The 23,759-nt window shown below is 38.2% G+C and overlaps 2 protein-coding genes across 5 annotated transcripts; both read right to left on the reverse strand.

The window, feature by feature from the left end:
• Window positions 1-967: 967 nt before the first annotated feature.
• prkag3b (protein kinase, AMP-activated, gamma 3b non-catalytic subunit) lies at window positions 968-10,216 on the reverse strand. Of its 4 annotated transcripts, none has more exons than XM_056755697.1 (13): window positions 10,015-10,209; window positions 8,687-8,729; window positions 7,595-7,707; window positions 7,431-7,512; window positions 6,122-6,180; window positions 4,198-4,243; window positions 4,054-4,108; window positions 3,853-3,979; window positions 3,603-3,768; window positions 2,033-2,070; window positions 1,764-1,910; window positions 1,463-1,638; window positions 968-1,279 (listed from the first exon to the last, which is right to left on the reverse strand). In XM_056755697.1, exons 1-12 carry the CDS (start codon window positions 10,030-10,032, stop codon window positions 1,522-1,524), a joined length of 1,011 nt encoding a protein of 336 aa, XP_056611675.1. In that variant the 5' UTR covers window positions 10,033-10,209; the 3' UTR covers window positions 968-1,279; window positions 1,463-1,521. The 4 variants fall into 4 exon arrangements, with proteins under 4 accessions (XP_056611675.1, XP_056611676.1, XP_056611677.1 ...); XM_056755698.1 differs by having other exon boundaries at window positions 7,595-7,739; window positions 10,015-10,208; XM_056755699.1 differs by having other exon boundaries at window positions 7,595-7,742; window positions 10,015-10,057.
• A 624-nt stretch (window positions 10,217-10,840) lies between these two features.
• Window positions 10,841-23,280, reverse strand: ttll4 (tubulin tyrosine ligase-like family, member 4). Its single transcript, XM_056755686.1, has 19 exons — window positions 23,162-23,280; window positions 19,939-21,304; window positions 19,463-19,530; window positions 19,288-19,339; window positions 17,927-18,045; window positions 17,387-17,497; window positions 17,171-17,247; window positions 16,780-16,974; window positions 16,617-16,699; window positions 16,408-16,536; window positions 16,161-16,283; window positions 15,899-15,997; window positions 15,681-15,815; window positions 15,209-15,340; window positions 14,328-14,424; window positions 14,003-14,213; window positions 13,835-13,905; window positions 13,607-13,656; window positions 10,841-11,534 (listed from the first exon to the last, which is right to left on the reverse strand). The coding sequence occupies exons 2-19, from the start codon at window positions 21,228-21,230 to the stop codon at window positions 11,357-11,359; spliced, it is 3,222 nt and encodes a 1,073-aa protein (XP_056611664.1). The 5' UTR covers window positions 21,231-21,304; window positions 23,162-23,280; the 3' UTR covers window positions 10,841-11,356.
• Window positions 23,281-23,759: the final 479 nt, after the last annotated feature.

Genomic DNA, 23,759 nt, shown 5'->3' on the forward strand with positions numbered 1-23,759 from the left:
CTAATAAACAGCCAATTTGCCAATAGGCATCTAATAAGTAACTAATTAATAGTGAGAGTTGCCCCTATACTTAAGTGCTACAAAATATTTTGTAAATTTCCTACCCAAAATATATAAAAACTTTATTTTTGTGAGTGGATGGCCTGCTACAGTGCCTATGATAAACAACTTCAAAGGTAATTTTCTCAATATTGTGATTTGATGCAGATTCCAGAGTATGAAACGGCTGTATCTTCACATATTGTCATATTTCGTAACAACCCATACATCAATAGAAAGCTTATTTGTTCAGCGTTCAGATGATGTAAACATCTCATTTTCTAAAAACTTACCCATAAGACTGGTTTTGTTGTCCAGGGTCACATATTTTCCTGTAAAAAGCTGAGCATTCATGATAATAAACAAATGTATAATTTAATAATACATCATATTGTATTTATGTAACTGATACTATGTAATAAATGAAAATAAATACTTTACGATGAGGGAAAATAAAGAAAATATTTCAAACAGACTTCCAAAACATCTAATTGCAGCGTGCATCAGACTTGACTTAAACGACCAGTCATGTTTTTAGGGGCAAAGGTGTGAGTGGTAAAATATAAAAGATCATTGATAGGAGAGTTGTCTGTGATCATATATGTGCATAACCCAGCTTTGATAGGAGCTTTGATACACAAGAAAATCTGTGAAAATATTCTGACTGAATTCATTGATGTATCTGTTGAGACTGGCCAAACCAACTGTGTTAAGTTAATACGGGACAAAACAGAGCACCAATCCATTGTATGAGACATTAATAAGAAAAGTGTTACAATACAAAGTTTCTGAAATTGTTAAAGAAATAGATTTGTGTCTGTAGTGTGATCATTCAACACACTCCTGTCAAGTGTACCGTTAATTCACTGAGCACCAGAATACAATTCTGTCAGCATTTACAAACTTGTAAATTGTATGACAAGGTTAATAACAGTTGATCTGTTTTTAATGTGAGGATCAGGAGTTTTGACAAAAAGGTTTTGAAAGATTTTTGCCGCATTGGCATTGTTAAACAGTATGTTACAAAATGTCTGCAGTGTACTTTTATACCGACATAAAACTAGCACAATTCAAATGATTATTTGGCAGTTCCTTAAAAATAAAAATGATACAAATATACAACTAATATTGCAAAACAACACTTTAAGTGATACATCAAATCCCAAGGTGCTAGCAACGTTTACAAAATATTTACACTTTCAGTCTTCGATCATTCACATCTTCAAGGCTCAGTCAATTTCTGGAACACATAAGAAAAAAACAAACAAACTTTTTTTAATCCATTTTATGTCATTTTTTGCACAGCACTATTCAAAAGTCTCTTCAGATCAAAACATATGATTTTACTGATGACATGACAGATTTTTGAGAGATTGTCGTTGTTTCTTAATTCAGAAAATGGGAAATAGTGCTGTGAGCCCACCTGTTGTGAGGAGGGATTTCAATCAAGCTGGTGGTAAAGAAGGAATTCCTCCACAGGTGTCAAGAGAAGAGTGCATCAACACCTGCAGGAGTCAACACCAACGCCTGAAGCAAATCAGAGAGCGAGATGATGCCCCTCACCACATCCTCTTTGTCCACTAACACCAGACGGTGAACCTGAGAGAACAGGATATACTGTATATGGACCTCGATTGGGTGAATGTAAAGTAGGTTTTTCTAGGGTCTACTAGAATTATATCATAATACAGCACATATTATTGAAATGTAAGACTGGTATGTACCTCTGCCTCAGCGATGCGATCAATGATGATTTCAAGAGTTTCATGAGGATAACATTTCAGCACACCCTCAATACAGCCACTACAGCTCTGAAGGGCCTCCCGCATTGTCATGTTCAGATTGTTGTAGTTTTTCTGCGCAGCCAAATTCTTTTGTAGAAAAGTAGAACAATCACTTCCATGAATCCACGAATGAAGATAACACTAACATTAGGCTTTGTATTGAAGAATGTAATATATAGGAGGCAAAAGGTGGATATGGACATACGTACAATGACATCAAACCTGGAGTACAGTGCCACTACTTTCCCTATAAAGAATAAAAAAAATCAGCAAGTAACAAGCTTTGTGTCTAAAATTAAGCATGATGTGATTTTTAGGAAAAAAGTAATGGTAGGGACATCGTATGGGCATTTTTTATAGGCTAAATGCCAGACAAAAAACTGCATGTGTGCAACATCTATATTGTTTTCCAGAAATACTTTGTTAAAGGAGTATCAAAAGTATAAATTGACTTTCTTTCACAGAACGTATAAGATGATATGTTGAAAAATGAAAACTATTGTCCCCCATTGACTTGCATTGGTTTTGTGTCCAAACACTAGAAGTCAATGGAGACCAATGGATTTTGGTTAGCAACATTTTTCTAAATATCTTCTTTTCTGTTTTGCAAAGGAAAGAAAATCACACGGGTTTAAAATGATAACAGGGTGAGTAAATTATAACATAATTTAAATTATGAAGGTGAACCATTCATTTAAAAGGAACCTTGGATGTAGAGAGATGTATGGCTTAATATATTAACAATGGCATTCAGTTTATAAATGTGAATTTAAAAAGAAATTACTCTGAGGCCGCCATTTTTTGTGTCAAAATCCGTGATGTCAAATGGTTGCAACCTAAACCTGTTTTAACGCAACAGCGAAGCACACACGTTTTCCATATATAATGTAAAATATGAGACGTCAAACATAAGATCAGATATATAAATACACAGGGACAGTAGGTGGCGGTATGTCCTCCTGACACAAGTCAGTCTGCCTGCCATAAAAGAAGAATCCGTACCTGTACAAGGTAAACATGCATTAAATCATAGCTTTAAATGACCGTATTTAAGACAGTTAAGACCATTAAATACATCAACATCCACCATTATCATATAGTTTATACATTATGAGAATATACTGATAAACACAATAATAAGATGTTTGCGGTTTGGTAATTAAATCTGTAATAAATTATTCTGAGAATGTGTGAATATTAGCCGCGTTCAAAATCTGGAGAAAATGCATTTAATAATAGCTTAAAACATTGTGTATATGTTCAATTCACAATGATTTTGGTTATTAATATGCATGTTTGTATTGTTTCTGACCACCAATGTTAAAATGTATGAAAATACACCAAATATTTTTTTTAACATTATTTTTATATATATTTTTATCCTACAGCACCTTATATTTACTTAAGGACTTATAAGTGTGTCTGTGTTTGGTGTGGCTGCCTGTGCGTGCAACCATTTTACGTCATTGACAAATAACATGGCGGCCTCTTTAGGTTAAAATGACTATTACATTTAGGTTTTTCTTAAGAAATTAAAATATTTGATGTGTTTCTAACGACAAATGCTAGTAGTGTATTTCAACATATTAAGTCATATATCTCTTTATACCCTGGGTTCCCTTTACCTCTTAGGGGTTTACAAGCATATAGATTTCAATGCTAAAATTCATGAAGTCCTCAAAAGTTCAATTTTATAAGGGTCTTACCAAGCATAAAAAATGAAACGCATGTTTGGCTAAAAGAAAACAAAAGCAAAAAGCCATATGCAGTATTACGTACCTTGCTCATTGACGACGGGCAGGGCGGAGACCCGTCGCTCTACAAATATTGATAGAGCATCATAAACAGTTTCCGTCTCCCTGACAGTCGCGATGCTCTTGAAAGTACCGATTTCAACTTCCTCAATCCGCTTCTGTAAGAGCTGTGGCTTTGGGTTCATGGAGCCCTGTGATTTACAAAACATATATTTGGTCAAGATATTGCCACTCTCAACATGAAACTCATTTTGGAGAATAACAGAAGCTCTTACAAAGATGTGCAAGAACTTGAGGATACGTTTGTGGGTCAGTATGTGGAGGACGTTCCCCGATTCTGGATCTATGATGGGCAGGCGATGAATCTTGTGCTTCAGTAAAGAGTAAATGGCTTCAAAGAGGCTGACAACAGGAAACACAACTCTGTCACTGGAGAAACAAGAGAAAAGCATAATTCTGCAGAGGTCAGGCTTTACCTGGATTCAGGTGTGATGCTGACCAGGGACCTGAGAGAACACTGCAGATAGACCTCTGAAGGAGGAAACACATAGAGCTACTACTTTAAGTTACTTACAGTATGTTAAAAATCACATATTTAACTTCAAACAATAGAAAATCACCTCTCCATGTCTCAATCTTGTGTTCTTCCAGCTCATAGATCTGTACCTGAAACAGACGCCCAATGTAAGCAAAACATCATGTACTGTATTTATCCAAGTCAATATAGTGAAACATTCAACAAACATTTTTAAATAATGAATTTCATACAACACGTCAGTGTTTAGCTTTAGGGAGATGCTGATGTACCGTGTGTTCGAGTGAGTGTAGTGCATGCTAACAACTGTAAACATGTTTCTTTATAGAAATTCTCTTTAAGCAAACCAGTCATACCATTGGTATTTTGAAAATAATGCATTCTGGCAGTGCTTCCCTACCAAATTATTTAAATGAGCAATGTGGAGATTTTAGCGGCGTCTTGCGATGAGGTTGAGAATTGCAACAAATGGCTCACTTCGTCCCTCCCCTCGAATTTCCATGCACTACAGAAGAGGTCAGTTTTTTTCGTCATGCTTCCGCCCACTAAATGTAATTCCGCACCCACCCGCTCCCACTGAAAATGTACTCATGTACAACGGCTATCTGCTTAGAGTGATCTTTGTCCCGACCCGACAGATCCCGCTAAATTTAGATCACGTTTCCAGATCTCACATTTAAGATCTAACATTTAAATTTCTACACAACAAACAAAAAATATGCTATATGTCATTTTTTATCATCTTGTCAATATACAACATTGTTCTTACATTTTAATGTGAATACAGTAGAAAAATGTAAGAGAGAAAAATTAATTAAATACGTTTAATACAATGTCTTTCATTCAAACTATCATCAAAATATGAATAAACGAAACCCGTTGGGTTATAAAGCTACATATATATAGCTAGCGCTTGTGCAAAATGAAATCACTTTTTTAACCAACGATTTAACATCCATGCAAGAAATGTCCTGATGACCGTCTCCCCTCTAAAAAACACAAACACTCTATTTTCTTCCCTAAGGTGCACTCGGCGACCTGCCCACTCTGTCTGGGGGCTGACGCGTGCAAATTAATCTGAAAATGGAGTAAGAACTGGTCCACAGGCGCAGGCGGCGCAACACATGCATAACACAGTCCTCAGATCAGGCTCTCCATGTGGTCAGTTTGAAGGATGTCGGGAGTGGGCACCCGCCCAAAGACCCGTTCACGTCCATAGTCCCAGAGTTTCTGACCGCTACAGTCATTTATCCAAAAAATGTAATCCTTCAGATCTCTACACTACGTTGGCTGACACAAGACCAAAACGTCATCACGTTTTCGCTTCTTTCCTGATGGAGATAACGTAATTACAATACCCACTCAGTAGAGAAGTTTGTCCCTTTAAGGCTTCTGTAGAAACAAAATGGTGCATTCCATGCAAGCGGACCCGCGTTGTATGTAGCTAGAAATAGCTCATTCTAAGGTAATAAAAACATAATGATTCATAATGTATGGTCTTTAGACACCTCTGAACAGATAGTTATGAATATTATATTACATTTCTGTTAATAAATCCTACAAAATTATGAACACAGGACCTTTAAAACAAGACTAAAGGGGCATTAAAATGAGCTAGGACAACTATTAATCAAGATCTTTAGGCTTTTGGCACATTTTATTAAAGTGATAGTTCCCGCAAAAATAAAAATCCTGCCATTATTTATTCATTCTAATGTCATTCAAAACTCTTTCTTACGTGCAAAATTTTGAGAAATCGCCTTGTGATTTTTTGTCCATGCAATGGAAGTCAATGAAGCTAATGTTGTTTGGTTACCCACTTTCTTCAAAATATTTTCATTTGTGTTCTCCAGAAGTAAAAAAAGTAATGCAGGTTTGGAACGACATAAGGAGATGTATATCCTTTAAGAATACACATCTGTCTACTTCTGCTAGGCTGTAGAATATGTTACTCCGAGTGTTGAGGGTTGACCTAAAAATATTCAGATCCAGTTCGAGAGATTGTATACCATAGGAGATTTGTAGTAACGATGGAGAATGTTGATAAAGTCTGTAATGGTAAGCATTCCTGCAAAGACAAAAACACACACGGAGAACATAAGCAAGAGTTGAGCTTCATATTGAATCCATCAACAATTCATAAAGTTTGTCTAAACTCACGAGAGAGTTTGGTGGTTAAATCAGGAGCCTTCACAAATTAGGGAGCGAAATATAAGGCTAACTTGGGACCCAAGCTACCTTTGAGTAGGGGGATATGCTTTCTCTTAAGCATGACTATAACTGCTTCCAAAAATGGTGCAGGGGATCAACACCGTGTCATTTCCCAAGAGACGTGGTGGCCCGGAGGCCACGCTAAAGTTAGAAACTGGCAGCAGTTGAGGGGATGTCTTTATGGGATCAGTCTACAACTACTCGCACACATAAAGCCTATGTGGATATTTAGCGCCTCTGCTGGCATGCTGATGCTGCAGTTTCTTCAAAAGAGAGACAGTGATGCCTGAGTAATAAACCAGGTCATTTTAAAGGGGTCATATAACACGGCTAATACAAATAATATTGTTTGTTTCAGATGTGATGCAATGTGTATACACGATTTAAGCTTTAAAAAACGCTGTATTTTCCACATATCGTGCATGTTTGAATCTCTTCTTTGCCTCGCCTCTCTGAAACGTGCAGATGTCTTAGAAAGCTCATCTCTCTGAAAAGCGAGGTGTGTTTTGATTGGCCAGTTAACCAGGGCGTAGTGATTGGTCTAATACTGCAAGCGTGTGACGGAAATGTATCTCCTCTTACCATATTTGGAACATCAGGTTCAAACGCAAATGTACTGACAGGTAACCCCACCTTACTTACATACACATTTGGGCGGTCTTAGTCAACTCATACCAAGAACTGACGTAGATTTGTGGGGGTGTGGTTACACGAGGCGTTTCAGGCAGGACTGGGTGACATTTTCTTTTGTCTTTTGTTCCGACACTTTAATGTTTGCAATTTTAATTTGTCATATACATGCATGGGCAACTTAGAACACACCAAGACACAGAAAAACACGTATTCACGCCATATGACCCCTTTAAAACATCCGACCGTTTGACATCACATATCCGAACATTTAAACACAAAACATCTGAAACCCTCAACGTGAATATGAGATTGGGAAACATCTGTTTTATCGCACTCTGTAAAGTATGTGAACGATGGATGGGTTTATTGGTTAAGATGTTTTAGTGACATTATAAGATGTCAGTAATCTGATGCAGGCTCATAGCTGAGCAACCACACTTTCACCGCCTCAGCAGAACTCGCAGGTTCGCTTACCTACAAAACACTGCAGCTTGTTGTCCCATAAAGGCGCAGCTCTCACACCATTTGCAACCAGTGCAAAAAATGCTTTCTTCACCTGAACAGACACGTTTAAAATGCATTCTTGATTTTTTTTAAATAAATGAATCTACAGGATGTGACATAGGTTTGTGATTGACCTGCAGCGTTGTGTCGAAAATGACCAATTTGGAGCTGGTTGGAATGGCATCGTAGCAGCAGTGACTCATGAAAAACTTGGCATACGCATCTGAGTCGGGATCTTGCAGAGGACCTTCAGAGGGAGACAGAGAGAGAGAGAGGGCCCTGCTGCATGTGGGTCAGTCAGCAGTAAAGCAGCCCTGCTGCCCTCATATACATCTCACACAATATCCACACCGTCAATCAAAAGTTTAAACGTACCCCAGTAACACTTCACTTTCAAAAAAGCATTTCATCACATGCCTTTACATGAAATGGGTTAAAGGGACAGTCTACCCAAGAATAGGCACAACATTATCACTGCATCCAAATCCGCACATACGAATCGGGACACAGAGTCAGTCATCCTTTGGTCACCCTTGAATTGTCCCAAATCTGTATAAATTTCTTTGTTCTGATGAACACAGGGATTTGGAAAAATGCTTTTAACCAAACAGTTCTTGGCCATCACTGACTACCACAGTGGACAAGTTAAAATGGTAATTTCTACTACTTTCTTCAAAATATCTTCTTTTGTGTTCATCAGAACAAAAAACGTTTATGAGGATTTGGAACACTTTGAGGGCGAGTAAATGAAGATGTTTGAGTCAACTGTCCGTTTAAGGCAGTTCAGATGTTTGACTGGTACATGATCTCATTCAAAAGTAGTTTAACAGATCAGTTGTTTCTCATCGTTTAGAGCAGTGGTTCTCAAACGTTTTTGTTCCAAGGCCCCCTCTTTGTAGAGTGCATCTCTTTGCGGCCCCCCAAAATAAAAACATAATCTTAAACTTAGAAATTTAATTAAAGCAAAAACGAATTCTGTTATATAATGCTGGAATGTCAATACATTTGGTTGGTGGTCTTATTTTTCTGATGTTTGATTGCATACTTGTTATACATTTCTATATTTTATATAATTCCACAAAATCTAAGGCCCCCCTGGATCCATCTTGGGGGCCCCAGTTTGAGAACCACTGGCTTAGAGTACTAGAAAGCACAGGAATTTCAACCAAGAAACATGTTTATAGAATCTAATATATAATATAATCTATTAGGAATCTAATAGATACCTGTCCTCTTCATGGATAGTCCTTCATCCTCCATAAAGGGGCTCTGAAATTATTGGAACATAGATTCTATGTTCAAAAGAACGGATGAACACAAAGCACATACATGCATACATACAACAAACATGAAAAAGCCAACATATTTTGATATTACTACAAACTCTAGCTAAATTTCTACAGACCACAGTCATATACTGCATTTTATTTAGTAACTGCATTTTCCATTCTGGTACAGTATTTACTAGGTGTATTTTTTACAGTTGTACTGTATTATAGAAGGTCTGCTGTCTCGACTATTTCACTAACTGCAATGCATTGATATTAATGAAATAATCTGTTTGGAGGGTGACATTTAAGCCTTAAAGGGACAGTTCACCCAAAGTGAAAATTCTGTCATGAATTGCTCACCCCCAAGTTGTTCCAAATCAGTATAAAATGTTAACAACTGACATTTCTGGGACATCATTGACTACCATAATTGGAAAAACTATAACTGTAGTAAAAGGTGCCTCAGAACTGTTTGCTTTCCTAAATATCACATTTTGTATTCAACAAAACAGAAAAAAATACAATATTTTTTCCTACTTTGGTAGGCAATTAATTCAGATTGAAACTCCTAACATTACATACATCTTTATTAATGTTTTAAGCCTAAAGTGTTATAAGTTTATGAAACATTGTTTCATAAAAAAAAAATCTCTCACTGACCTTCAACGTTTACCTTAGACGTCATTGTTAGGATTCACCTGTTTCATGATTTACTCTTTTTCTCTACGTTTGTTAAACTCTTACACGTCACAAATGCTTTGTGTGCACATTCTCAGACAGCAGACCGATGCTGATGTTGATTCACATACTGCGAAATAAGTTTTAGTTTGGACACAGAACTAAAACAAACTTAACTTAAGCCAACACTGTTAGGTTTAACACTATGATTTTACACCATTGCTGTCACTGATATTTCCTTCGGGAGATGGAGTTAATTCTTATGAATGATGCTTGTTGAATGCACATGGGCATTTCTCTGCACCGATCCCATTGAATCTGATCTCGGAGGCCTTGTCAACTGTTAAGGTTCCAAAAATAACCCCAAACATAAACACAATGTGCAAGCAACCAGAAATACTCGTTTGCTCATATATTATCCGTTGAACTACATAACTAAGGTTGATCACCACTAAAACATGCCCAGCGGGCTTGTGAACTGATCTTGCAGAACGTTATACTAGAGCAAACATTTGAAAACAAACTTTTTGCACAAATAACACTATCAGTTCTTATGTCAGTTTGAGGAATTTGATTAGTGTTATGGTTCTCCCTACTGGTCTTACCTCCGTCAGAGGGTCCATGTCGGGGTCCCGCTGCTCAGTCGGGTGGCTGAGTGAGACAAAGGGGTTTTCGGTGGCGGAGCTGGCCTGACTAGAGCATACTTCAGCTGCACTCCAGTCCCCGCATGCAGAGCAAAATCTAAATCAGGAGAAAGAGCCGGTCCTGGCATGCAGAGGGAGGGCCGTGAGAGGGGGAGGAGAATCACAGATGTTGTGGCTGTGTGTACACAACACTCCTGTAATATGCCCCTCACACACACACACACTTATACACTTAGGACATACACAGGCAACAGGGTACTTGAGGGGTAAATAAAACTAGAGCAGGTCCGGATTGGCACTTGAGCTAGATCATACCTCAACAGGTATTTATAAAGGAACATCTAATGGATAAACTCAGTACAGAGACTTTTGATGTGGGTTCAAGCAGTGACCACTGTTCTTCATCTCATAGACACCCGACACCATCATTTATTTGCACATGCGAGTATTTTTGCTTCCTGTGACCTGATGATTATCTTGCGTTCATCATGTCCCTGTTAGCCTGGATCCGGTCAGTGGGCAGATCTCACTGTCACTGGATACTCATGTGGACAGAGTAATTACTTTGGCACGTTGTGTTGTGCATGCCAGATTTCTTCATACTGCAACTCTCTATGGACGCCAAATGACTCATTATGACTTCATGTGGGTTTTTGGCCTAAACATTAGTGAGATCCAATGAGTGTGGGCACTTAACATAAACAGTGTCAAAAGTGACTAAATACACAACTACAAATCGTAATTGCTGTAAGAATGCATGCAACAACAAAAAAACAAGCAAAAACAGTCACAATTCAAACATCGATTTTAATTAAAAAAACTATAACCTGAGAATCTCCCTTTAATAATTTTATTTTTTCAATGGCATCTGTTTTCAAAACTTCACATTTTCTTTTCACACGTTAAAACCAGCCGATATCTGTACCGCCCCAGAGGTATGCACAGACCTGATGTAAACAAAGCACGAGTCTCTTAAAGGCTCAGCTGGAAACACAACAAACAGCTCAAAACCCAAACAGTGCTCGTTCCACCTCTGCACTGAATACAATGAAACAATGAATACTGTGTATGTCTGTTCCAGCAGCAAAACGCTCACTGAAATAAATAAATAGCATTTATGACTCTCTATGGCCAGTTATTGTAATTAGTTTTTTGTTTCTTTTCCTCCAAAATAGAGAGGCAAGAACAATCTCGAACAGCTCAGGTCGGCAAAAATAGGTCCTTGACACACCTTTCGTATGCATGTGCATCAGTGCATCTTTGTGCATAACTTGGAAGCTCCAAATGTCCAGCGTTTAGTTGCTCAAAGGTCGTCGTGGGAGGATGGGTTGTCGCTAGCCGTGCTGGAGCTGGATGTGGGACTGGGGCTCAGGCTAACAGTACTCAGCAAGTTCATGTCTGGAAGACTGCCGGTGACCGACTGAACCTCTTGATCGGACAGGTCCTCGTCTTCAGCATCAGACCTCTGACTGAACATTAAACTGAGGACGAAGAAGATAGTCAGGTCAGATGTCAGGGATGTTTTCTACAGGCCCGGTCAGCAAGTGATTCCAATTTTCACTGGCCCTGCCACTAATATCTAGTTATCGGTTTGTTGTCTTTAACCTTTGTAATCTAAATAAATAAGGGTATGACACCATAAAACTATTGGCTTATAACTCAAAATTTCTAATATTTTTGAAGAAAACTTAATAAGCAAGTAATAAAATAAGATCAAGTATTCAAAGTATGTGCAATAGGACAGATAAATGTAATAAGGAAAACATACAAATAATCAGTACATATCAGCTTTAGGTCGGTCTAATAATAGAAGTTATCAAGTACAAAAATGAAATAAATGTAAATACTTTATAGTCTTCACTGTATTTAACCTAACCTAACTAAATAGGGATGCTCACATTGAATGTTTAACCGCTAACCGATCTTAAAAAATGTGACCGGTTAATACTATCAGTTAAACGATTCAAAATGTATGTTTATTTTAAGTTTAATAATATTAATAATCTTTTTTAATAAAAATAATGTAATACCTTTTTAGATAACTAGTAAATCCTACATGTTTTTAGTTTTCTGTGTGGTGTAAGAAAAACATGCCAAGCATTAACTCATGCAGATGTTTGCGACTAGACGTAAATGCCCTCAAAAACGTTTTTGAGATTAAAATCCAATCACGCAAGTCACTTGGACTGGACAAGAGTAACTCATGTGATTGTTTAGGCCACATTTGTCAGGGCTTTACTCCTCCAAATGGAGTACCACTGGTTTGCTCAAGCTCAAGTTCTTGTTTTAAATGTAGACACGGGACAATCGCGCTCACAATGCGCTGTGACATTCTCTGTCTTCCCGGCGTGTCTACGGCTCACCAAAGCTAATAGCAGAGCTACTGTAAGGGAATTTCGGTGCCATACATCAATTTATCCTGTATATAAACTTATCTCATGTATGCTTAGCATTGGCTGCCCGTGTGCTTTGGAAAGGAGAAGTAAACGGCGCGACCGGTGGTTTCCCTGCCCTCTTTTAGACGAGACGTAGAAATACAAATGTGAAATATGAATAAGTAAAAATTATGTTTGTATTTTGGGTGGTATAGCAAATCGGATTTATATATGTTTAGTTAAGACTGGCTGGTGGAAAGCAAATGTGACGCGCTTCCCGAAGCTTTATCTCTGCATTCCCGGAACACTCTGAAAGGGTGTTTTCTGCCACGGGTCAAATTGTCAACAAACTCCAGACTGTCACCACAACACAACATTTAATAAACTCCAAGCTTTGGATTGAGCTAAGCCTGCTGTTTTTATTTGATGAAAAAACTTTCTGACGGAAATAAACTTTGCCGGTTCTTCTGTGTTTTCGATTTGTCATAATTTGATAATTGTTCAGTTTTTTCTTACCAGTAAATTTTATGCTTTTGATTTATACTATTTTCGTTTTTGTCCATTGTCCAAAATGCTGCAGGTTCGTGAAAATGTGATAATATGTGAATGCATGTGCTGTTGTTGATGTATTCGTTATAATGCTGTTTGCCTGTTCAAATAAATCTTTTTGTATTTTTAACGTGTTACGGACCCTCGTCAACTATAGCCGTGTTCTCATTTCGAAGTCTGCGTCCTCTGCAGCCTTCGAAATGTGACACAGCGTGTATTTTTTTAATTCCAATTTATTATTAAAATCGTATCGGTTAATGTTCGGATAACGAGTGTCGGTTCTGTCAGAAATTAACCGAAATGAGCATCCCTATCAATAAAGTTAAAAATGAATCCGTGAAGAGCAATAAGTGTTTATTGTCATGTTCTTTGTTGTTTGATGAATAAAACTGGCACGTTTATTATGCTGCTGCCCCTTTAATAGAAGCATGGATCTTAAATACGTCAGTGCCTTTATGTTGTCCCAAAATGCACACAATAAATATTTTTAGTAAAGCATGTTTGTTAAAACTACTTAAATGTCATAATTTGACTAAGGCCTTGTCCTGGTTTAAATTAATCCCTGCTCCGGGAAACCACCCCAGAGAGTTAAGTCTGGAAAAAGATGGTAAAATGGTGGGTGTACATACCCAGATCTTGTATGGAAGGATCTGTGTCCATGGTATGACTTAGAAGACCACTATAAACAAAACATAAATATAAAATTACCACAATATATAAAATAAAAACTGTTAACTTCAAAAAATGTTTTCCTCATACTGGGTAAAGTATCAAACCACGCAAACCGTGTGTTACACAAGTCGGTAACAACCTTGAGCTGGTTACTGTGGTGCTGTTACGCTCCCATGTGTACTTACGTGATGAACTGAATCTGCAAGGTTACCCAGGTGCACCTTCTTCTCACACAAATCCCTCAGTAGATTAATACCTAAACACAATATGAAATAACTCAGCCTCAGCTATTCCACAAACGGAGTATGAAGTACAAACACACAAAAAGAAAATCACATTTAAAACCCACACACCTATGCTCCTGTTGAGCCAGTATTTTTGCTCCCACTGGTTGAGGAGAATATTGAGGTAGTGCTGTTGTTCGAAGAAACGGAGGTAGCGGGTGGACGTGTGAGAGGGAAAGACTCGCTCAAAATCTCCTTTGCGACTCAACTCGTCTTCGCTCTCTGCCAGGACACGCACATCATCAGCCGTCAGCACGTCCAGAACTGTGGCACAGAAATCCTACACACAGATCCAGTCATCAGCATCACTAGGAATTTGAATGATTTATGATAGGTTTCTGTAGCTTTGTAAATCTGAATAAAATAAATAGGACCAAATACTGAGTTTGAATACCTGGTCTCCATTGCGCTGACTAAGATAAAACGCTTGCTTAACTTTCTCATCAGTCGAAAGGTCTGCTCTCCATCTCTCTCGTGCTACTCCACATAAACTGAACATGATACAGTGAAACCTCAATAAGCAGCAGGTAGAAATCATTTAGAAAAAAACTAAAATTGCATTTATACATGTAAAATACAATACTGGTCAAAAGTTTTTTGAACACTTAACTCGCTTATTATTATTTTTCCCACATTTTAGAAAAACTGTGGAATACCACAAAGGGAACTGTGAGAATTATGTTTCAACATAAAAATCTAAACAATAAAATTAAACTAGGTATATATCAGCAAGTTCAATGTAGTCATCTTTTGCCTTAAATTTGCAGAAACTGCATTTTTTCAACCTTGTTTTTCAAACAATATATAAAATTCTGAGCTCATATTGGCCCTTGTCTTTCTTTATTATTAAGTCAAAGTCATCCATTTCAAAGACATTATTATTTAAAAAAAAATATATTAGTTTATACTGAAAAAAAACTTGCCATTTTATTTTTGCCTATGAAACTAGCCTCAGCCTCAGACCCACAGATCGTTGGCTAAATGTCTGATGCATAAGGCACACTTTTCTGGAAACACTCAATCACATTTGAAGTCGTCATCCTATTGGTTGAATTTCACAGGATTTCTGAGAAACGTGCATGTCGCATTCTTTAACGTAGAGCATAAGTGTCCCTACGTGAGACTATGAAACTAATTTCAAACAGTAAAGCTGAGAAATATTTAATTGAAATGTTCAAAAACTTTTGAGTGGTAGTGTATATATTTGATATAATATTAATACCATAAAAATCTGACTTCAAAATTTTGCCAATTCAATGTTATACCAGCACTGACCTGCTGGTGGAGCTACTGGCACTGTCTGAAGGGACATCTTCTATCTTTGGCAACATGAAGCCAGCAAGATTCAGCAGGTCCCTTATCATTTGACCCTTAACGCTGACATCCAGTGGTGTGTTAGAATGCAGACTAGAGAGAGGAACAAAGAGAAAATTCTACTACAGTTTTTGTTACAGAAGACAAGGTTTAGAAAACACAACGCTTGAGTTCATAACTATAACTATAACATAATTTATTCAAATATTGATGTCGGAGATTCTGTAAGCCTAGAGACTAGTGTATACTGTGAGTTAATAAATGCTTAAATATGCGATGTGAGTAAACAGTGCTCATAAACAGCCGTTTAAGCTGTAGCCCCGCTTGAAATGAATAGATGCTTGGACCTGAAAACGGTATTCCTTACATCACCACTTAACTACAGAATATGATGTGGTTTATTTGGAGTTGAGCTTTAGAAGAATATATTTACCTGGGAGAGATGTTCACCTCCAGCTCCCACGGCTTCAGGTTCTCATCCAGCATGATGTCAAAGCCAAACAGCTCGTGACAGCTATAGGGAGGAATCATATGCTTCTTCATCCGCCCGTTCACATATGGGTCTGACCTGCCACGGAGAGACAAAACACAGGTTAGTTGAGAGCAACGACACGTGTCAATAATCACATGCAAGAGCTGCGAGACGCTTACGCAATGATGGTTTTGATGACCATATCTTTGATCTTCTCCCAGATTACAGTGGTGTTGACTCCTTGAGAACCCAGGTACTGCCATAGAGCCTTCAAAGCCCTGCATTACATAAACCTTCGTCAATTATATTCCGATACTCTATTGACTCCAATTCCTATCCTTAGGTCAGTTTCTCTAGTTTTCTCTAGTGAGTCAAACTGACTTTTGATTATCATAACTAGTCTACATTCAGCCAGTCCAAGATTGGACAGTTTATTCTTACCATTTATGGCCCTGACAGGCCTTATCGTCGCTGTTACTCTGATACTCAGAGTTCTTCTTATTGACACTGTAGTTTGTAAGATGCATGAACTTGTTGCTGAGGGTTTTCATTGACGGAGAGTATCTGTTTTGAATAAAAGACATCTTAAATGAAAAAATCTAAACATATTGCATCTCAATGTCTAGTACAATGTAAATATTAAAATGCTCTCAGTTTTTGTTTAGTAAGGTTTAGTTTAGTTACTCACTTGCAGCTTGCAAATCGGACCAGTCCATCATTAAAGATGTAAATACGCAGTGGGTCGAAAGAGGTCACATACACGTAGATGCGCAGATCGAACTTATTCCCACTGATGAGGTAGGGCTTGTGAAGATACCTCCAAAAACAACAGAACAATCCATTTAACAGTCGGGAACACATGCCTCTTTTGAAAACCAGTTTCTATGATCCACATACTTTTGCACGAGAAGCGGTCTTTTGCGTGGCATTTGGCTCCACTTGTGGATGACCTGAATGCCCATTCCACGAGCAGACGCAGGCTAAAAACGAGAAACGGCAGTATATCAATGACAAGAATTTCACGACGAAGATGGCAATATCTACAGAACTCTGATAGTACCGGTTTGACGATCCATTTATGTTTGCTGGCTCCCTCCTCCCAGGCCTTCCTCAGTTGCTTGATGTCCTGTGGGAGAATGAAGGAGCGTGGGAAGAAGCCAAACTCTTTCTTGCCAAAGCGTGCCTTCATCTTGGACAGGTTCCTCCACAGCCGGTCCTTCCTTCCAATTTGAAAGGAGCCTGGAAAGTGGTTCAGCTGCCAGATAGAAACACATACTTGTTAGTACTCATCTGACGGGTAATAGTAGTAAGCAATTATTAAAGGCATCAGAATAACTCCGCAACTTGTCGGACCATCCAGGTCTTAAAAGAGGAGAAACTACAATGTTGGTAAAAACACTCTCTGACCGACTACTGCAGTAGTAATTGATATTACAGATTCCCATTCTTACCTTCTGATACTCTCTAATGGTCTTGAACCCTGGTGACTTCATATGGTGACCCCAGCAGCCCAGCCAATCATGACTCTCTAGAATCAAGAACAACACAACAGACTAAAGCACGGAGTGAAAGCTGCCATATTACAATTGTTTTCAATCTGTTTTCATTAAGCAAAAACTAGTACATTTACACGACACAACATTTTTAAAAACAAAGCACAGACTTACTTTTGGTGTCTTTAAAGTGTGATCTGGAGATGGTGTTTTTCACCACATTGGGAGTGACTGAAGTTATCTTCCATTTGAGCCGATTCATCTGTTCAGGAGGTAAGAGCTCCACTGTGAAGTGTAAAAACCGAATTTCAAAGATGAGGATTTGACTAAATTAGTTCATAATTGCCACTTTTATCTCACAGTGACACTTTATAAAGTAACTACAATAAAACGAATGAATGTTAAATGGATAGCTTGTTTCAAACCTGTATCAATTTTGTTGTTCTGCAGTACACAAAAATATATTTGGAAGTATGTTTATTAAACAGTTCTGGGGCACTATTGACTACTTTATTAGAGAAAAAATCTACTACGGTAGAAAATGGAGCCCCAGAACTGTGTTGTGTCCCACATTCTTTAAAAATGTTGTCTTTAGTTTTCAACAGAGCAACGAAATGTATACAGGTTTTGAAATAATTTAAGGATGTGTAAATGATGACAGACTTGTACTTTTTTGGGTGAACTATCCCTTTATGTGTGTGTTAGTGTCCTTACCCTTCTCACTGGCAGTGCTGAAGTATAGTGTAGGGGGCATGTGGGGGAAATGACTGGGCACAAGAGCAGGTTTTTCCACCAGATCCCCCTGTGCATCAGGGATCCCGGGCTCCTCGACACTAAAACACACAACAATGTTAGCACAAGCAGAAATCTGCAAAGGCGACATGAATTTGAGACACGTTTGAATGTTGGTTTTCTAAATCCCACACATTTGGCCTAATTTGGTTACACTCGCACTATTAATAAGTGTTTTTTTCAGCCACGTTGAACGAATGACCATGGGTAAATCCTTCAGCATGAGAAAAGTCAGCGCAAAGCGGTGAAAGATTTGCGAGATGGTGCTAGATGTGTGTGAAAACATGAAAGATTTGACCGAGATGCTGACTATATGTAGTCATCAATCCACAAACATCCCATAGTACAAAAACAACACTCAGCAACTAAATAAAAAGCGTAAATATACTCATTAGGAATTTAAAGCTTTAAAGTCTTAATGTAAAGTCCACTTAACAAAAAGCGCCCTTATATATAACCTATAATCACTTAAGATACATTATTCATGCTTTCTTTTTTATTTCAGAGATACTGTATTTACAACTTAGCATAACCAACCCAAAACACCAAATCCTTATCATCTTTCCTCATGAGCATAAGACACCCTGAACTTAATAAATCTATATAACACAATCCATATGAGACGATCTGATCAGTTTAAAGATAAACATAACTCACGTGACAGTCATGTAGGAGAGTAGCTTGATCAGGTTCTTGTTTCAAAATAGTAAATACAAAACTGACACCGAGTCATGAATATATGTGTACCCTCAACATATGCCTTTACTGTGCGGTAAATGTTCTCTGGTTTTGTTTTTCAAACAAACCCGTCAGCTGGACGTCACTTCAGGACAATGGTTCACAAACCCGACACAATTTACCACAGACTCATTTTCCTGTGATAGAGGGACAGTTCTGCCTCTATAACACAATTACAATTGTGGGACTTTTCTACAGGCCTCTGGCTTTAAAGCTTTTCTCTCACAGCAACCGCCAGAACATAATTCAGGTACTCCTGTGTGTATCGGTCATGACTGTGATGCTGTCAGGTGACCAGAGGAGAAACATGCAAAGATATAATAGCCTCTTCTATGGTAATCTAGTTGAAAAGTTGGCTTCATAGTTTGCCGTGTATCGGGCCCTTTGAGGGAAGAAAGCCCTAAATCTTCATTCCTGGAGGCAGATGTAATATTTCAAGAAATGTATTAAACTACTTATTCAGATGTTGACACACCAAACATACAGTTTGTTTTATACTGTTTTCAAGTACTTATGTTTCAAAGGGAAAAAATCAAAAAAATTACTTTAATGTAGCAGTAATAGATGTTGTGGAAGAAGTATCACAATCCGAGTCATCTGAGAAAAAAATAAAACAACACTAGAGTTAACAAAACAGGCAAACAACAGAACACAACTGCTAGAATAACATATTTCTTTATAGTTCACAAGTTTTTATATGCTGAAGTTTAGTTCTGTTACCATCATAACTGTCATTTTCCAGTTTATCTGGAAGCTCCTCCTCATCACCATCTAATAACATGTGCTGTCTGAAAGTAAAAAAGAACAAAAATCAGACATGCGACTCTTGATATGAGATCCACAATAACTTGCAATGGAATTAGTGATGTTCGACAACACTGTTAAATTATTCTGTTGAGAGGATCTGTCATATTGTATAATTTCTCCAATAAAAAAAAATATTCTGTTGAGACATTCCTTGACAATTCAGTTTAATTACTTCGCAAAGCGTTTGAAAATCAGAAGACTGTAAGTGTGTTCATTTTATCTCTAGAAAAAATATACAATATTTTTATATCAAAATATATACAAAATCTGACCGACAACTATAAGACTCATAAAGGAAAAAGCACTTTTGGAATGCTATTCAGCAGTAAATAATCCTTGTAAAACTTTGTAGAAGTGCTAAAAAAAAGTCATCAAGTAAATGCACACACCTCTGAACCTCAGGGTCATGTTCCTTCTCTTCTTCAGGTTGACAAAGGCTTGGGTCTTCCGGAGAGCATTCTTCCTTTGTGAGGTAAATGGCAGATATCTGGTTTGTCACGGTGTAAACAGAAGGTGATTGAGGAGAGGTCATAACATGGTCCACCACCTCCAGAATGGCACAATCGTTTCCCTGTACTTTCCCATCGCAGACAACAGTCAAGGGGCCATTATCAATCTGATCAAAACTATTGGTTTCCATGGGTGTTGCAACACATGAGTCCTTATCTTCATTACTCAGGCAGATGGGCACAGTGCAATCCCCATTAAATCTGGAGGGAGGTTTCGGACCATTGAGTGTCCCGTGTCTTGCGTGTACGTTGTTTCTGGATAATGTTTTCACGGAGGCCGTGAACTCCACCCCAGAGCTGATTCCTGACACTCTCTGAGGAGCTTCACAGGCAGCGTGCTCACTCCCTCTGACGGCTTCCTCTACTATCCGCTGCAAATCATTGGCTGCTTTGCACTTGTTTAAAAGCATGTCAGCGTGTGAGTCTTTCAAAGGCACGGATGGTTTAGTTGCAACGGCTTTTACGCCTCTCGAAAAAGATCCATTGCAGCGGGATACGATGATAGCGGGAGTGTGCAAATCACCGGTCTCTTGGTTGGAGTACGAGGGCATTTTGGCATTGGGGGGCTGCACGACTCCATTGCTGTTGTCCCTGAGCTTGCTGCTCGACCAAGGTAAAGACTGATTGGTAGGCATGTTTTTTTCGACTACTACAGATGCCCTTTGAGGAATCGACTTGGGAGGGGAGGGACAGGCAGGACAAACAGAACGTTGGGGTGAAAAGGCCCTTTTTCCTAACAGTCCTGATTTGAGCCTGAATGAATCGAGGTTCCAGTGGCGTTGACGGTGGCTATGGCATGCAGCGGGAGCGGCGTTAATATGTGGCAAGCTCTTAGATAAACTGTGCTTATTTAAATTTTTACTAGCACCATTCAAAGAATAAGCACTTGTGCTCTGTAAGCAAGTAACTCTGATGGCAGATGGAGACGAGAGTGTAGGCACGTGTGGATAGGCACGTTGTGAGGCAATTCCTGAGACACCAGAGGGCCGATCGTACAGCACTCTTACATTGGGATGTGACAGCGAATCGCCAGCGCCACCCTGAAGTCTCTTTCTTTCACTGTTGGGGGGCCCTCGAACATTGGGTGAATGAACTACAACGGACTTTGCTTGAACGATGAGGGCTGGCCGCATAGGCCCATTTGCCAAGTCTTCAACTCCACTGGTGGCCATTGATTGCCATCTCACACCCGCCTGGCATGGGCTCAGGCACACACATGAGGAATTGATGTGTAGGTGGTCTATAACTGTAAGACAGAGAAAAATATGTCATTATGAAACTTCACACTTTAATGTTAACATTATGTATGTGCCAAATACCAGTTTCAAGGTATACAGAGATTTGAAAAAGTCAAGGTTTCAAAACCTAATTTTTTAGACTTATTAGACTTGTATTTGTAAACACATTATATACAAATAATTTGCGGGCAATTCCATGCAATTGTCAACCTTTGCATGAAGAAAAGTTTGTACCAAAGATGTTTACCATACTGATAGGTCAGATGTCTATGTAAGGTGGATTAATGTAAGGTCGCTCATACATTTTTCAAACTTTATTCTATTTTTAAAGCTTGGATTTCCATAGTCAGTTAAGTGCCTTCAAGGGGTCACATGAAACGGCTTAAACAAATATTATAATTTGTTTTAGATGTACCCCAATGTGTATACACGGTTTAAGGTTCAAAATCGCTGTATTTTTCAAATACCGTGCATGTTTGTATCCCCTCTTTGTTACAAAGCTCATTGCTCTGAAAAGCAAGGTGTCCTATGATTGGCCAGTAAACCAGTGTATATTGATTGGTCGAAAAGTGCAAGCCTGTGACGGAAATGTAACGCTTCTTACCATATTTGGAACATCAGGTTCCAAAGCAATTGGACTGACAGGTACGCCCACCTTGAGTATACATTTGGGCGAACTGACGTGGATGTGTGGGGGTGTGGTTACACGATAAGTTTCAGGCAGGTCTGGGTGAGCACTTGCTTTCAGATTAAATACATCTTTTGTTCCGACAGTTTAATTTTTGCAATTTACTGTGTTTTATACATGCATGGGCAACTTAATCACACCAAAGACACAGAAAAAACACGTATTCGTGTCATATGACCCCTTTAAGTTTTTTTGAGTTGTCGCATCCACTGTCCATATTCATCATAAACGGGGACATAAAATTAAAAAAAAACTATTAAGGTGTATGAAAAGTCACCCCTTCTCCATTGGTTGGGAATTGTTGCTTCTGGTTTGTGCATTTTAATTCAAGGAAATCCTAGTATATTGTCTCTCAAAAATCATGTGTACTCATAGTAACATGTTTATTTTTCCTCGTCAAAATGGAAAACTTGTACATTTAATAACGTCTGGATTCCATCAAGAATGGTTTACAATTTCTTTTTACAAACGTTACATCCATAACAGGAATTTTAAACAATGATATCAGTGTACAAAGCAGAACTATTCATATTCACTCAAGAAATTGGCCTGATTTTCCAGTTCAGATAATCAGTTTTAAAATTCACATATATTGAATATATGAAGGTGAACTTTAGAAATAAATGTAAATTGTTATATGTACAACGAGACTATTTTGTCTGATAATGAACTATAGGAATTGTGGAACATTGATAAGCACAAAAATAACCACGTTTTTTGAAAAAGTCACAGTGTTTACACCGAAAACGTTACTCACAAAAGACAGAAAGATTGTTTATCTGTTCAGTCTAAATCACACTACATTAGCTAAGACCAACACATTAAAACAAACTTGTCTTAATATACGGGCATTCTTTTACACATGAACACTTGACTATTTTGTAATGTCAACGTGTCTAGGATGCATACCAAGACACCATAATACGGCCATAATATAATATGCTTTCTATTTAGGCAGCGTTCTAGATTTTGTAGCACGGCCGAAGCGAGGCTAACTGTTAGCCAGTTAGCTTACCCCACAGCACTCGTTTCAGTCTGTTCAAACACACTTTCTCATTACTGACCACATAAACAGACAGACCGCGATTGTCTGACACTAGTACACCTTTTCACCTCTATCGTTTAGTAAAGCGTAAAACAATAAGTACATTTCTAAGACGATAAAATCGCGTCTTACCGGCTTGGGATGACAGGCTGATTAATGTGCTGTCTCGCGCTCGAGAAACCCGCCTCGCCTCGTGCTTTTCTCCCGCGTGCGCGCCGCTGCCAGAGTGTCTAACACCCCCACAGACTAACACTATACAGCCTGGCCATAAGAAAATCTGATAAATAAAAACCATTATTTGTTATGCAATGAGAACAATACTATTAACCACACAAACAAACAATAACATTGTAGGCTAAATAATAACATTTTAATTTAATATAATTTCAACATTTTCAACGAGAAAATAGTTAATAATATGACAATTTCTCTTACCTTGGAATTAGATTCACATCATTATTTATTTTGGATATATCTAGACATATAATCTACATACATTTCTCAATCAAGTGAGAACAACAACAGCTTCATATAGTCTTCTGTGCCAAAGTCCCTGACTAACCTCATCCAATATCACTAACAGTTATTGAAAACTCCTTTACAGAATGAAGTAACCCAGTATCACCATCTCACATGTACTTAACATTAAATATTCATTGTGACAAAGCACCTGCAATTCAAACTCTCAGCTGGTCACCACGAGACACACACACTTAGAGATCAACACAAA

The sequence above is a fragment of the Triplophysa dalaica genome, chromosome 8 (genome assembly GCF_015846415.1).
Source record: "Triplophysa dalaica isolate WHDGS20190420 chromosome 8, ASM1584641v1, whole genome shotgun sequence".
Taxonomy (NCBI): domain Eukaryota; kingdom Metazoa; phylum Chordata; class Actinopteri; order Cypriniformes; family Nemacheilidae; genus Triplophysa; species Triplophysa dalaica.

What these genes read in the sequence shown, in the direction of transcription:
- ttll4 (XM_056755686.1), bottom strand. Translation starts at nt 21,230, where the DNA reads ATGGCCACCAGTGGAGTTGAAGACTTGGCAAATGGGCCTATGCGGCCA. An exon ending in TCTATTACTGCTACATTAAA is followed by an intron (nt 18,046 to 19,287) that starts GTAATTTTTTTG and finishes TGTGTGTTTTAG; the next exon opens with TGTCGAGGAGCCCGGGATCC. An exon ending in GAGGTGAACATCTCTCCCAG is followed by an intron (nt 15,341 to 15,680) that starts GTAAATATATTC and finishes TCCTCTCTCTAG; the next exon opens with TCTGCATTCTAACACACCAC.
- prkag3b (XM_056755696.1), bottom strand. An exon ending in TTTTCGACACAACGCTGCAG is followed by an intron (nt 7,513 to 7,594) that starts GTCAATCACAAA and finishes GTGTCTGTTCAG; the next exon opens with GTGAAGAAAGCATTTTTTGC. An exon ending in ACTCCAGGTTTGATGTCATT is followed by an intron (nt 1,911 to 2,032) that starts GTACGTATGTCC and finishes TTTCTACAAAAG; the next exon opens with AATTTGGCTGCGCAGAAAAA.